At 50.7% G+C, this 14,261-nt stretch overlaps 1 protein-coding gene across 1 annotated transcript in view; it reads left to right on the top strand.

Moving 5' to 3' along the window:
* NPHP4 (nephrocystin 4) overlaps positions 1-14,261 on the top strand; it is a 188,447-nt gene that overhangs the window by 154,396 nt on the left and 19,790 nt on the right. Inside the window, exons 17-22 of the mRNA XM_007942564.1 lie at positions 874-1,054; positions 6,447-6,572; positions 9,056-9,264; positions 9,577-9,803; positions 10,238-10,427; positions 11,249-11,332. Of these exons, the coding sequence (XP_007940755.1) occupies positions 874-1,054; positions 6,447-6,572; positions 9,056-9,264; positions 9,577-9,803; positions 10,238-10,427; positions 11,249-11,332 (1,017 nt within the window). The remainder of the gene's footprint in view (positions 1-873; positions 1,055-6,446; positions 6,573-9,055; positions 9,265-9,576; positions 9,804-10,237; positions 10,428-11,248; positions 11,333-14,261) is intronic.

The raw sequence follows: 14,261 nt of genomic DNA, 5'->3' as shown, positions 1-14,261 counted from the left end.
TCAAACCCACCAGCCACTCCTCGGAAGGAAGATGGGGCAATCTACTTCTGTAGTGATACTGCCTCGGAAACCCAAGAAGGGGTCGCTATGAGTCGAGCCCGACTCGATGGCACATAACAACAACAACAATGAATGTTGATGGGATCTGGAGTGGGATTGTATCGAGTGTATAGATTGCTTTGGGTAGAACTGACATTTTCACAATGTTCAATCTTCCTATCCACGAGCATGGGATATTCTTCCATTTATGTAAATCTCTTATGGTTTCTTGCAGTAGTTTTTTATAGTTTTCTTTTGTGTCCCTGGTAAAATTTATTCCCAAGTATTTTATTTTTTTGGTAGCTGTTATAAATGGTATTGATTTCCTTATTTCTTTCTCAGCAATCTCTTTGCTGGTGTAGAGGAAACCACTGATTTTTGGGTGTTGATCTTGTATCCTGCCACGATGCTAAATCTCTCAATTAGTTCCAGTAGATTTTTGACTGAGTCTCTTGGGTTTTCTAGGTATAGGATCATATCATTGGCAAATAGGGATAGTTTGACTTCTTCCTTACCAATTTGGATGCCTTTGATTTCCCTTTCTTGCCTTATTGCCCTGGGTAGGACTTCCAGTACAATGTTGAATAGAAGTGGTGATAGAGGGCATCCTTGTCTGGTTCCTGTTTGCAAAGGGAAGGGGCTCATATTCTTAAAAGTAGTGAGGCTTTTGCCTGATGTACAAATTTATGTGCTTTTTGGGTTCTTGTCCTTTCCCACACTGTCCTATCATCCTCAGTGGCCTTCTTTGTGGGTGGGGAGCTTTGTCACAACTACAGTGGCACCTGGACATGGGCCAGAGCCTAGCTCTGGCTTCTGAACACATGTTTTTTACAGCATCTCCTCCGCCAAGGGCGGCCGGCTGTCCAGGTCTTGCATGAACTTGAGGTGGTGGCAACGGAATATGAACAGGACATGGTGGTGGTCAGTGGAGACATGACCCAGTTTGGCAGTGTCAAGCCCATTGGCGTCCACACAGTGATGAAGGGCCGGCTGCACCTGACCTTGGCCAATATAGGTAAGAGCCTAGCATCCTTCTGGTCCTGTATTGTTTCCTGGGTGACGTCTCATCTCTCCTGCCAGAGTGTCAACTTCCTCAGGAGTAGCCACTTCCTGAGCATGTTCTCATACACTTAGTAGGAATTTAGTGGGATTCCTGTTAGCCTGGCTCCTGGGAGTCTGACTTTGGCTGCTAAGAGTTTGACTTCAGCTCCTAGGAGTCTGACCTTGGCCTCTGAGAGTCTGACTCTGACCCCTTAGAGTCTGACCTTGGTTTCCCAGAGCTTGACCTCAGTCACTGAGTCTGACCTTGGCCCCTGAGAGCCTGACCTTGGCCTCTGAGAGTCTGATTGGGCACTGAGTGTTGGGGTTCCTAGCTTATTTAGGATTTAAAAGCAGTAGTGGACTTGGTCTTACTCATGCTTTGTTTCTTGGTGCTTTTCACAGTGCCTGTCTGTGATAGCCCTAAACAAAGCGAACAGGTTCCAAGGGAGATGTTCATTTGGAGTACCAGCCCACAGCACCACTCATTGAAATGGAGAGAGAAGAGAAGTGCTCCTAAATATTTTGCATACTTGGGAACAAGAGAGCCAAGAAAACGCATACCAAGTTTGGCTGCTCATCCAATGCTGAGCCCTGACTTTTGTCATCCCATGGCCTGGGTGTGGAGGGCAGGCAGGGCAGACTGCATATGGCTCAGGATGGGCCTGCCTGGGATGTCCCAGAGGCTCTGACCAAGTCCCACAACATGACAGGGGCTGGTGATGAGGCCAGTAGGCCAAAGGATGTAGGGCCAGGCTTGCCTGCTCTGCAGCCTGAGGCCATGGGATCAACAGGGACCCTGTGGGGCCAATAACAAACTACTGGACCTCCCTTGGGGGACTCTGGAAAGATTGGGGTTTTTCTTGGCAACACTGAAAGTACAACAAAACCAAGCTGCTTGAGGTTTCTGGAGCTGTGTCTGGATGGGACTCAGACTGCTCTGTCGTTTTATTAGGGAATTTTCCATTCTATAAAACCCAGCCTGATTCTAAACCCTCAAGCCCCATGGGCCCCCTCTGCCTGTGCTGATCAACGAGGCCCGTGGCGCAGCCGTAGCCCAAGAGCCGTGAGCACACAGCTCGTTAGGTCTGGGTGTCTGTCTGCTTGTTTACAGATGTAAAATCTGAGCCAGCTTTGAAGGTAGACAATACAGAAACAGCAAAACTCAATTAGGTCCTGGAGAAATGAATGAGCCACATGTGAGCAGTGGACATTATTCAAAAGCACTGATGGCGGCGGGCCTGGCGTTGCAAGGGGCATTCTGCTTCCTAGACTGTGCTGGGTATTTTTATATTTAATTCAGCAGCCCACAAATGTGCAGTGACTCCAGGTTCTGAAATCTTATCTGCAGAAGAAAGATTAGCTCCATTATATGCTATCTTAAATTGTCATTTTCATACTTTGCCTGCAAGAGAGAGATAAGCTCTTGGGGAAGAGAGTTGGTGATACCCAGCTGGAGAGGCTATGCTGCAGCCCTGCGGAAGGAGATTAGCCAAGGACAGACGCCGGACGCAGCACACTTCATGTCAGTGCAGTGCGCTTTGATTTCCTTGGTAAACTAAGCATTTTTGGAGGGAAGAAAGAAGTGTCGTGGCCTTTATTTCTTTATAAAATCAGTCATTATGCATTGAGCAGCAAGAGCTCACCAGCAAATTGGATGATGACTGTGTAAGTCTCCAGGATGGCAGAGAAGGAATCAAAGCCAGGGCTGTATCCTGGGCTCCCGGCCTCGGCCTGGACAGCATTCCCATGCCTTTACCTGGAGGTCACATTTGAGACCAAAATGGAAGCGTGCTGCAGACAGCATCACTACAATGATGGCCAGCTCCCTACCAGCTACCCTACTGATCTTCACAGAGGGTGGGGGCCGTGGATGGGTGGGTTCTCATCTTGTTCAGCATCTTTGAGTTTCTAAACTGCCACTTTGCAAGTGTCTGTCTGTTGTCTCTTGTTGCATAGAGATTGCTGGGACCATGTTATTTTCTGTTATCCCAGGACCGTGGTTGTGAAACAGGGCAACGGTTGTCACTTATCTTCTGCAGTACCCTGGAGAGACTGTCCCAAGGATGCAGGGGCTGCCCTGGCTGCCACGTCAGGTGCTGTTCCAGGGTCTTGGGGTTCACATTCTCAGGGTATGCACATTGGCAAACCACACATGACATGGAGAACCGTGTGCTGAAGGACTTGGACAGACACTTGGCAGGCTCCTGCAGAGAGTGTGGGCAGCAGCAGGGTTGTCATTGGAACTGAGCCTGCTTGAAACCATTCCCACTCCTGCAGCATAGGGGAGTCCAGGTGTAACTTCTGTGCAGTGAGTGGGAGGGGATCCTGTACCAGTTCATGATTGTAGACAGTGCCTGGCAATGTGCAGGCCCTCCTCCCCCTGTACTGTCCTGTGTGAGCACGTACATGCTCCACATGTCAACCCAGGGCATTGCTATCATATAAGAAATCAGTGCGTTCTGTGTAACTCCGGTCAGAGGTGGTCATGATTCAGCCCTCAGTGCCCTTCTTCTGTTCATGTCGTGAGCTCATGATGGGCTGGCCACACACACGCTGAGAATGATGACTGTGAGTGCCCTGGAGGGTCAGAGCTCCAGCAATGCTGCCCACCGGCCCTGAGCTGTCTGACCTTATCGGGTAAGGGTGGCCAAGAAAGCAATGGAAGGACCCCAGGTCTTCCTCAGGGTGGAATGAACCCCATTGCTGCCTGAGGGCGCACACGGGGGCCCTATGTTGGCAACACCTTCCAGGTGACTGGGTGGCTCACTCCTTCTTGGTGTTGGTTGGGACAAAGCTCACCAACACTTGCTGGCCCGAGCCACCACCCTGCTGTGGATTTCTGTGGGAAGGAGCAGCACAGAGATCAAAGCACCTGAACTGCCTGGGATTGTGGGTCCAGGGGGAAGGCTGTGAGGGTCAGTGCCTTCTGTCCCTGCCCCACCTGGCCCTCTGTCCCTGTGATACCTGGCTTGTGCCCCTGCTGCCCCTTGCACATCTGAGGCTCTCTTGAGGCTGCTGTTTCCTCCTCCTTGTAATGTTTGCTGGGACTCACCTGGCGGTGGAGAGATGGATGAGTGGGCTGATGAACAGGCAAGTCCACATTCCCATCATGCTCCAGCACCTGTTCTTCTTTGACTTAGAGGATAAACAGGCCTTGAGAGGTAGACAGCTGTTTGTGCAAGGGGAGCTGCCACCCAGGGTTGGTGTCTTTGAGATAGGATCACAGCCCTTTGATGATGAACTTCTGTCAGGGCCAAATGGCCTCACAGAGGTGAGAAAATGTGTTTTGGCCTAATTATAAAGCTTTATGGTCTACTTGGAAGGGCAGGATGGGAAGCCCCAGAACAGAGCATAAAAGCAGAGGAGAGAGGGTGATTAGTGCAGCAGAGGATTCCTGGTGGTTCTTATGGAGGAAGCAGCAGTGACAAAGCTGAGGACAGCTCTTCTCTATCCCAGAAGCCAGCACAGTGGGGGTGGGGGCAGCAGAGCTGGGAGAGGGGGAAATGGCACGTAGGTACCATTTCCTGCGGCCCCGACACTGGAAGCGTGTGTAGGCATCTGAGGCACGTGGCAGGGGAGCGAAGGCGTCAGTGCTGCCACCCTGACATGTTTCAAAACTGACCCAGAGTTCCACAGAGAACAGGAGGGAGAGGAGATGCCACTGTTGGGACACTGGCTAGAGCTGTGTGCCCAGTACCAAGCTTCTCCTTGAAAACGCAGCCTCCCCAGCACTCATTGAGCCTGCCACACAGAGTTTCCTATGTGGCCAAGGGCAGGCAGGTGGACCTGAAGAGGAAGAGAAGGTGCTGAGCTGAGCTGAGCAGAGAGTCACTCCCTCCTCTCTAAGGGAAGAGGGAAAGGGGGAGGGGAGGGAAGGGGGAGGGGAAGGGAGCCGGAGGGGCTGAACTGGAACCCAGGAAAGGGGCTCCTGCTTCTGTCAGCTCTCAGGAAGATTGCCAGGATGCCCCCACCCCATAAGTAAGTACTCAGCACCATCTTTTTGGGAGTGGGGCATGAACAGTGCTCTCATGCTGTGTGTGGTAGTTAAGTTTGTGTGTCAGCTTGGCTGGGCCTGGTTGAGGCTGGGCAGCTGGATGTAATATTCCCCATGATGAGACTAGTCATCAGCTCCATGGTGGAATCTACTGTGAGCAGCTGAGTAGCTGCTTTAAGGATGTGGTCTGCTTCCTGTGTATAAGAAATAGCTTTGGGAATGGTCTCTAGACTTTTGGCACGCTTGGACCCTGCATATAGCCAAGTCATTGTTCAACAGCCTGCCATCCTCTGCCAATCTTGGGACTTCAATTAGTGGCCTGCCATGTTGTTTGGTGACATTAGGGCTGTGCCTTTTTACTTATCAACCTTGGGCTTGTCAGCCTCAGCAGCCAGCAGCTGTCTGAGTAAAGAAAAGCCTCCAGCTTCAGTGGGCCAGGAGTAGGAGGCAGAGCTGGAGCCCAAGGTTGAGAGGCTTTCATTTACCCTCTAGAGCCTGGCACTTTGAACTCAAACTTAAAGCCTCTAAACTGTCAGAGAATAAACTCCTATTTGTTCAAGCCATCCCATTTGTGGTCTATTCTCATCAGAGGCACTAGGTAAGCAGAACGCTGTGTTTGGGACTTCTGCATTCATTCCTAATGAATATGCCTCCGTGAGCTCTTCTCTGCCTCACCCCAGATGGAAGTGCAGTCACACTAAGAAGTGGTGAGTCCAGAGGGAGGGGCTCCTTGGAGGCAGGGGAAGCCTGCCTGGGGCCCTCGCTTGCCCATCCCCTCGGCTCTGGTCCTCTGGCTGAGTGCGCAGGTGCACTGCTGGCAGCTGTGCCTGAGGAAAACGTGTCAGCCCCAAATTCATCCGCGGTGAAGCAGCATCGCGTCTCTTCAAAGGTCTCTCTTATGAAAATAGCTCCAGCGAAGATCCATTTCTTGAGCATCTTTTACTGTCCAGTGTATCTGGAGTCAGCCACTTGCCTATAGAAGCACATGAAGGCCTTGTCCTAACAATACGGTCGTCAGAGGGAAACATTACATGTCGTGAGGCTGCGGGGTTGATCCAGCGAGCAGGAAATAAGACTCGATGTGAGTGTGCTGAGTGTCACGTGGCCTAATCTATTCCAGGGAAGTGGGGCTCCTGCTGAGGAAGCAAGAGTCTGAAAGCTCGCATGGAAGCATTCCAAGGAAAATAAGCCCCACGTGTCACCTCTCAGTTACAAACAAATGCAGACTAGAGTGGGATAACGGATGCGGGTGTGTCACAGGGCACAGCTGGGACATTTGGGAGCTAGAGCCCCTGTGGGAAATTCTCTTGATAAGTTTAATTTCATCAGACTCTCCTGGGGTATTAATAGTTTATGCTGGGCTGTGTTTTAGGTCACTCGTGTGAGGAGAGCATGAAAGATTCCAGCCCATTGCCACCATCTAGGTCCCGGGTCATCTCCAACGACGGGACCAGCGGCTTCTCGGGAGGCAGTCTCCTTACAAGGGGGGCCGTGAGACGTGAGTGGGGAGCTGAGTGGGAAAGAGGAGAGCAGGCAGGTGGCTGAGGAGAGGAGGTGGTGTGTGTGTGTTGGGGTGGGTCAGCCTCACTCTAGCTCTGATGAGAATGGGGCCGCCTAGCCCCAGGCCCAGGGCCTTGCCTCAGTGTTTCTGCTGGCCTGCTGATCATGTGTACTCACCCCACTGATCAAACCCAGTACTCTAGCTGGGGTCTGTGGAAACATGGCTTCATGGCTTTCACAGGGAGGTTGTCATCCTCCAAGTGGCATTTGTTTTTGGTTAGCTGCTCCTCTACTGGGGAAGAAGAAATGAAGAAAGGTCAGGAAAAACATCGACTGATTTTTAAAATCTAATTTGAGACTCCCTATGTTGGGAGGAGGAGGACTAAAGCAATTATTAAGTCTGGGAAATGAAGAACTTGGTTTGGTGAACATATTCTCCACAGCAGGGATGCTCTAGAGTGTTTCCGTCCCCTTAAAATGACCCCACAGTCTTGAATATGAAATGCTTGTCATTTCATTGAAAGTGGGAAGTGCCCTTTAAATAGCATTTCCCCAAATGCTGCAGATCATCTTGTATGAATCCAAAGCTGCCATGAGCTTCCTTGTGTCGTTGGGCCACCAGTTTTGCTATATTTAATGTGTGCTCCAGGAGAGAGAGGCAGAACTGGAAGGGCCTTGGGGACCATTTTTGTCTCTGGGCTTGTGACCAGGCATGTGGTATCCTTAGAAGGACTTGAGGATCCCTTGAAGCCCCAGGCAGAACTTTGAAGGCCCTTGCACATTTTCCTGGGGAGGAGGGCTCTGTATGTTCAGGTTCTCCAGGGGGTTCACAATCTGTCCTGGCCCGGCATCCTCATGTTAATACTGAAGAAACTGAGGCAGAGAGAGGCCAGCTGACCTGCTCAGTTACCTGGTTGGAGGTGGTGAACTTGGACTAGAACCTGGATTTCCTTCTTTGGGGTCAGCGTGTCTCTGTCTCAGTTGACCAGAGCAAGGCCTCTGACCACTCAGAGAATGGAATATCTCTCCGCAGGGTGGAGGGAGTCGGGGGTGGCCCAGCACTCCAAGAAGAAGAGATTATTTGTAAAATCCACAGCTGTGGGGCCCAGCAGGTCAGGGCGGCAGCACAGGGAGCCAGAACCATGAGCATTTGCTTAGAGTCCCAGGCTGACCCTCTGGCCCCTCCTTTGACCAAAACCAGAGGTGGAGGTGCTGTGTTACAAAGCCTGAGTCCTCACCCACTGGGTGAGGTTCTGGACTAAAGGAATATGTGAGATGGAAAGAGCTTAGGGCTCCCTGCTCTTGGTGAGTTCAGCCCCATCCTGTCATCCAGAATTTTTTCTTGTTTCCTGGAACTAGGAGAGCACAAGAAGGGTTGACTGCAAGACTGCCAGCTGAGGCAGCAAGACGACTCCATGCTAGACTACCCCATGCCCCAGAGACAGGAAAGATGCTTACTGGGGCAGCCATTTAAGATGCCTCACCCATTCGTTGCATCAGCAAAGCAGTTAAAGAGCTTTAAAACAGTAGTGGTGGGGAGCCTGGAAATAGCACTTGTTCAAGTGTAACTGAGGAAGAGGTAGGTGAGTGAGGGGTCAAAGATGCATCAGCACATGGCTGTGGGTGCAGATGAGAGAACGTCAGACCCAGAGCCGGACCCATACTGGGATTTGGTACCTAAGGGCCAGGAAAGACCCAAACCTAGGTTGGGCATCCTACACCCTCCTGCATGTGCTAGGGTAAGTGATTATCCTGGGGCCTAATGTGTCAGCTGTGACGTGGCATCTGTGGCATGTGGCTTTGTCTGAGCACAGTGCCACTGGCGCCATAAGTCCCATGCTGGTCTCAAGGAAGAAAATGCAGCAGTGTCCTGGGATGGCTGGCCTTTGGCCTGCTGGTACCAGGCCCCTTTTAATGTCATAAAAGGCTTTTTTGTATGTCCAGGGTTCAGTGGAGTTGCCCTGGGGGCCGGAGTGCAGGGCCATAGGCACAGAGGCCAAAGTGAGTGCTAGGGCCAGGCCCAGCTTGTTTCTATCAGGCCTGACCATGGGCCGGGGGCATAGCTCTTGGGTCCTTCAATTCCTGACAAGGATTTAGGGCTCTTGATACCCCACATGGGGGTGTTTGAGGGCATGGATAGGATTCTGGGGTGCGTTGGGTATGGGTGCATTGATGCCTCCCCTGTCCCTGGAGGAACTGGGCATGTTGACGAAGAGAAGTAGCCCTGGGTAATGGTGTCAGGCGGGTCCTGTGAAACTCCTAAAAGCATGAGATCCTTGAGATCTGAGTTCTTTTCCTAGAAAGTCACCCAGTGGTGAATTAATGAATGTGTCTGAAGTTCCGGACTGAAGGGCTCTTATGTCAGAGGCTGGTAGGGAGGGGCCCGTGGAGGTCAGCGTGGACAGTTGCCTCTTGACCAGCATCTGAGAACAACCCAGTTCTGACCTGCAAGAAGGACTCTTTCTTTGTACCTTTCAGCAGGGAAACGTGTGGTCCAGGCTCAGAAGCTGGCTAACATAGACAGTGAGCTAGCTGCCATGTTGTTCACCCACATGCAGTCAGGGGGTCAGAACCCCCGGAGTTCTGGCCACGAGGCAGATGCTGTCCGCAGGCGCAAGCTGGAGAGGATGAGGTCTGTGCGCCTTCGGGAGTCTGGAGGAGAGCTTGGCGGCCGGAGGAGCAGTATGCTGGTGAGGGTCACAGTGTGAGGAAGGGCCTTGTGCAGACCAGAGCCGCATGTTGGGCAGGGCTGTGTGCCAGGGGGCTGGGCAGCCAGATGGAGCACTCCCTTCCCGTGGGGTGGACCACACACAGAGAGGACACCAATGGAAGGAAATGAGCAGGGGAGAGGCCTGGGCAAGAGGCTGCTCCACCAGTGGGACCTGCCCCCAGAGTTAGTTAGACTAGTCCCCCAAACAACATGGTGGAAAATGGGAGGTGTGGTTCCCATAGCACCCACGATCTTGCCCTTGGTCAGCCCTTTGTCTGCCCCTGCCCCACAGGCTCAGCAGAGTATCCGCGCACAGCACTCACGGGACCTGCAGGTCATAGAGGCCTACCGTGAGCGCACAAAGGCTGAAGGCATTTCCAACCTGCTGAGCCTGGCCATCACCACCCAGCACACACTCTATGCCTCGCTGGGCACTGCTGAGTTCTTTGAGTTCGCTCTTAAGAACCCTCACAACATGCAGCACACGGTGACCATTGAGATCGACAGTCCCGAACTCAGGTGGGCATGAGCCACTCTTCCTCACTCCGGTGGAGGTGGCTTTGTGCTATGGGCTGACTGAATTTCTGGCTGAGCTGGTTCCCGTATCTCTTAGGCCAGCCTGATTTAGGCTTTCTATTACTGCTCTAGTCCCTGGGTGGTATAAACAGTTAACATACCTGGCTGCTAACGGAAAGGTTGGCAGTTCAAGTCTACTCAAAGGTACCTTGGAAGAAAGGCCTGGTGATCTACTTCCAAAAAAATCATCCATTGAAAACCCTACAGAGCACAGTTGTACTCTGACCCCCATGGGGTCGCTGTGAGTCGGGACTTGATGGCACCTGGTTTTCACTGCTCTGAGGTCATGCCTTGGTGAGTAGGGTATTATCTCCTTGCGTGGGACTGGCTCGGGAAGAGTATTTATGCCTCAAGCTCAGTCTCCCCCCTCCCTCCAGCATCATCCTGGACAGCAGGGAGTGGCGGCACTTTAAAGATGCAGCTGGCCTGCTCACGCCAGTGGAAGAGGACATGTTCCATCTGCGTGGTGGCAGCCTGGCCCCTCAGCTGTACCTGCGCCCCAAGGAGATTGCCCACATCCCCTTCAAGTACCAGACTTTCTCTGTTGGCCAGCCGGCTATGACACAGGTGGGGTTACTCTTCTCCCACATGTCAGGGGGCTTGTCACCAAGTGCCCTGGGACGAGTTCCAGCTGGCCAAGCAAGGGTGGGACACTGAGACCCTTTGTATTGCTTGCTATTTTCTTCCCAGAAGTGCCTGGGGTAGCTGTGGTTGGCCTCACCTATCGTTGGTTCCACTTGTTCAGTGAGAGCTCATTGGGTGCCTTCTGTGCACACAGCCCAGGTAGTGGGAGTCAGGACAGATCAGGCACCTCCTCTTAGTGATCTGTACTAAATGGGTAAAGGAGCCTTTTCTTACATCTCAGTTGGGCTAATGGACTGGAATTTTCTAGCATTTTACACTCTCCAGTTAATGCTGTTGTTCTCTGCATGAAAGGCAAAGGCTCTGAGGTTTCACATAAAAGCTGGGGGCAGGGCACAGGTTTGGGGGGCGCCTAGAGAATGTGTGTCTCCTTTTCTATTGGCTTCTTGAGAAGGGTTCTGCAGGGTAATCGTTGTTACTTTGGATGGGCTTGTGGATCCCAGAGGCTCACAGATCTCAGTACTGGCCCTTTGGTACCCTTTCTGGACAGCGGCTATGTAACACAGGGGCAGACCTGGGCTGCATGTTGGACCTGCCTTTCATTAGCTAGGTGACCTTGGGCTGGGTGGCTAATCAGAGCAACTGTCCTGGAGAGCCATTGGGAGAAGTAAATGAGATGTTGCACCCACCCCCCGAGTCCAGCTCTGCTTGGCACAGTGCCCAGCACAGCACCCTGTGCTCTGGCAGCTATTATTTCAAGTAGAAGCACTCATCCCCTTGACCTTGTGCTGATTGGTTTCTCACAGGCCTATGCTGAACGGAGTCCTGAGCAGGGCGTGGAGGCAGAATCTCCCTGGAAGTCTAGCGCTGCATGCACGAAACATGCTAAGGTAGGTGGGTAGAGGGAGCAGACAGTGAGCTCAGGTATTGCATGGTCCTGGGGACTTGTGAGTGGAACTGAGAGAAGTGGACCATGATGCCCTCTCACCTGTCCCATGGGTCCTTGTCTGCCTTGCTTCTCATCGTCTGCCTCTCCTAGAGGAGGGCCTGGGGCTAAGGGTCTTGAGCCAGGGATGGGGAGAGGTACCTGGAAGTGGTTTTTTCTTTCTCATCATAGCTGTGGTGGTGACAGCTTCACCCAGGCACTGTTACAGTCTCCTGAGTGTGAGTGGGGTTGGGGTGGAAGCATCTCTTGGCACCTGCCTTGCAGGTCTTTGACACTCTGGTACAAGACAGCATAGCCCTGAAGACTATAGGCACCTGGCCCTTGGGGCATAGCCATGTCAAAACATGTGGCTACTTCCGGACATGGCCCACAGCCTTACTGAATGGTACAGAGTCAATATGGTCTGTGTGGGCGTGTCACTTCCCAGAAATAAGACTTGGTCCTTAATTACCTTCCTAAAGGGCAGATGGTGCCTGAAAGGCTGCATCTCTAAGTGTTCACTGTTGGGATGTCAAGAGCTTGGACCCTGTCATTTTATAAGAACTTCTGAAGCAATTATAATTATTTTGAGAAAAAGTGCTTTTTTCAGTGGTTTGAAAGTCAAAACACCCCACAACTCTCGCTCACACAGACGTTGCCTGCACCCACCTCTGCCAGTCTAAGGCTGCATCCCTGCAGCTCTGCTTCCGAGTCTAGCCCTGACGGCAGCCCCAGCCGGCTCTGGGGCCACGAAGTCCAGCACAGTGAGAACTTGCTTTATTTTAGTAATATGTGGAGCCATGGGGTAGTTTTAGGCTAAGGAATGTATCTGCTCTTTATTTTTCTCTGTAGATTAAATTTGAGAAGCTAGTGCTTTTTTCCTTAATGTAATTTGGAATTTTCAGGCAAATCCTAGCAATCTTACCAAGTGGCCCATAATTATATATCACTAACATATAAGGGCTTTTCTTAACCTCAGAACTACCATCACTTCCCTAAATGAGCAACCAGTCCTTGGCATCAGCCACTGTTTGCTCCATGCTCACTCTCCCTGCAGGCCTTGCTGCAGTTGGTGTGTTTGGGCCAGGATTCCTGTCCCCATCACTCTATTTCTGGAGTCTCTGTGTTGACTGGCCGCAGGATCACCTGCAGAGGCCTCAGTGGCCAGCCATCCTGCTGAGTTCGGGCCATCACCTGACACGTGCTTTACACGTCCTTCACCAAGAGTCCACTGAGGGTCCACTGCCCACGCTTGTTATTCCATTAGGGCTTGGGAACAGAACGTCCAGTTGTTGTTCCTCCCATCTTTCCTAGCTGTGACTTCTTTTTCTAAACAAGAGAAAAGCGTTTGCTACCCTGAAATACACTTCATGCAGAAAGTCAGGATAGATGTTTGGTTCTTACTCTTTTTTTTTTTTCCCCACAATAATGAATTGTGGCCTAGCAACCTCCAACAATGATTGATTTTTTTTTTTTTTGGAGTCACATCATGTACTTGGGTTTTGTACTTGACGTGTTTCTCAGGCTGTGGCGGTTTTTTCTTCAGAGGTAAGAAGACCGACCTCTTTCTGGCCACTGGGATTCCTTTCCAGTGAGCTCCTGAGCCTTTTAATTTCAAACTTTAATAAGAGTTGTGAGAACAGTGCAAAGATTTTGTTTACCCAGATATCCCAATTATTAACTTTTTACCATATTTGCCTTATCACTTTTGTATATATATATATATACACATTTGTATATATATATTTTCCTGAACAATTTAAGGATGAATTATTGGCATAATACGTATTTCTCTATGAAGTGTAATTGCAAAAAGGGTCATATGACCTCCTGTAACTTCACAAGGGGTGAGGAAGATCCAGAACATTAACAGCCCAAGGCTGATTCCTATGAGAGGGAGGTCAGACATGCTGCCACCTCCAACCTTTCTACCAATTCTTACACCAACCGTCCCTCCCATCGCACTCTCTACCTCTCTGCTGGGTTTGATAATTCGTTGCAATGGCCACACAGAACTCATAGACAATACGCCCTATTATGGGGTTTATTAGGGAAGTAACAGATTACAATTCAGGTTCAGGAACACTCAGAATACGTTTCTTCAGTTAGGACGGCCTCCCCTCGGCTGTGCCCATAAGCACACCTTTCTTTGGCCCTTGGCCTCTTGGCTGGGCCTCTACTGTGCTCTGGCAACTGTTAACAAAGCTCTTTTGTGGTTGTTGTTAGGTGCTGTTAGTCAATTCTGACTCATAGCAACACTGTCTACAACAGAATGAAACACTGCCCTGTCCTGTACCATCCTCACAGTTCTTACTATGCTTGAGCCCTTCGTTATAACCACTGGGTCAATCCATCTCATTGAGGGTCTTCTTCTTTTTCACTGACCTTCTACTTTACCAAGCATGATGTCCTTTTCCAGGGACTGGTCCCTTCTGATCACATGACTAAAGTAGGGGAGATGAAATCTAGCCATTTTCGCTTCTAAGGAGCATTCTGGCTGCACTTCTTCCAGGATAGATTTGTTTGTTCTTCTGGCAGTTCATGGTGTTTTCAATATTCTTTGCCAACACCACAGTTCAAAGACATCAGTTTTTCTTTGGTCTTCCTTATTCATTGTTCAGCTTTCACATGCATGTGAGACGACTGAAAATACTATGGCTTGGGTTAGTCACACCTTAGTCTTCAAAGTGAATCTTTGCTCTTCAACACTTTAGAGAGGTCTTTTGCAGCAGATTTGCCCAGTGTAATATGTCATCTGATTTCTTTTTTTTTTAAATGCATTTTATTGAAATAATTTATGTACAGTGAAATACACAGAGCTCTGGTAGCATAGTGGCTAAGGCACTTGTCTGCTAACCAAAAGGCTGGCAGTTCAAATCCACCAGCCACTCCTC

This window comes from Orycteropus afer, unplaced genomic scaffold (assembly GCF_000298275.1).
Source record: "Orycteropus afer afer isolate SDZICR_OR568_19922 unplaced genomic scaffold, OryAfe1.0 scaffold00094, whole genome shotgun sequence".
NCBI lineage: Eukaryota > Metazoa > Chordata > Mammalia > Tubulidentata > Orycteropodidae > Orycteropus > Orycteropus afer.
The sequence above is the reverse complement of the archived record's forward strand: the minus strand, read 5'-3'. Positions and strand labels throughout refer to the sequence as shown.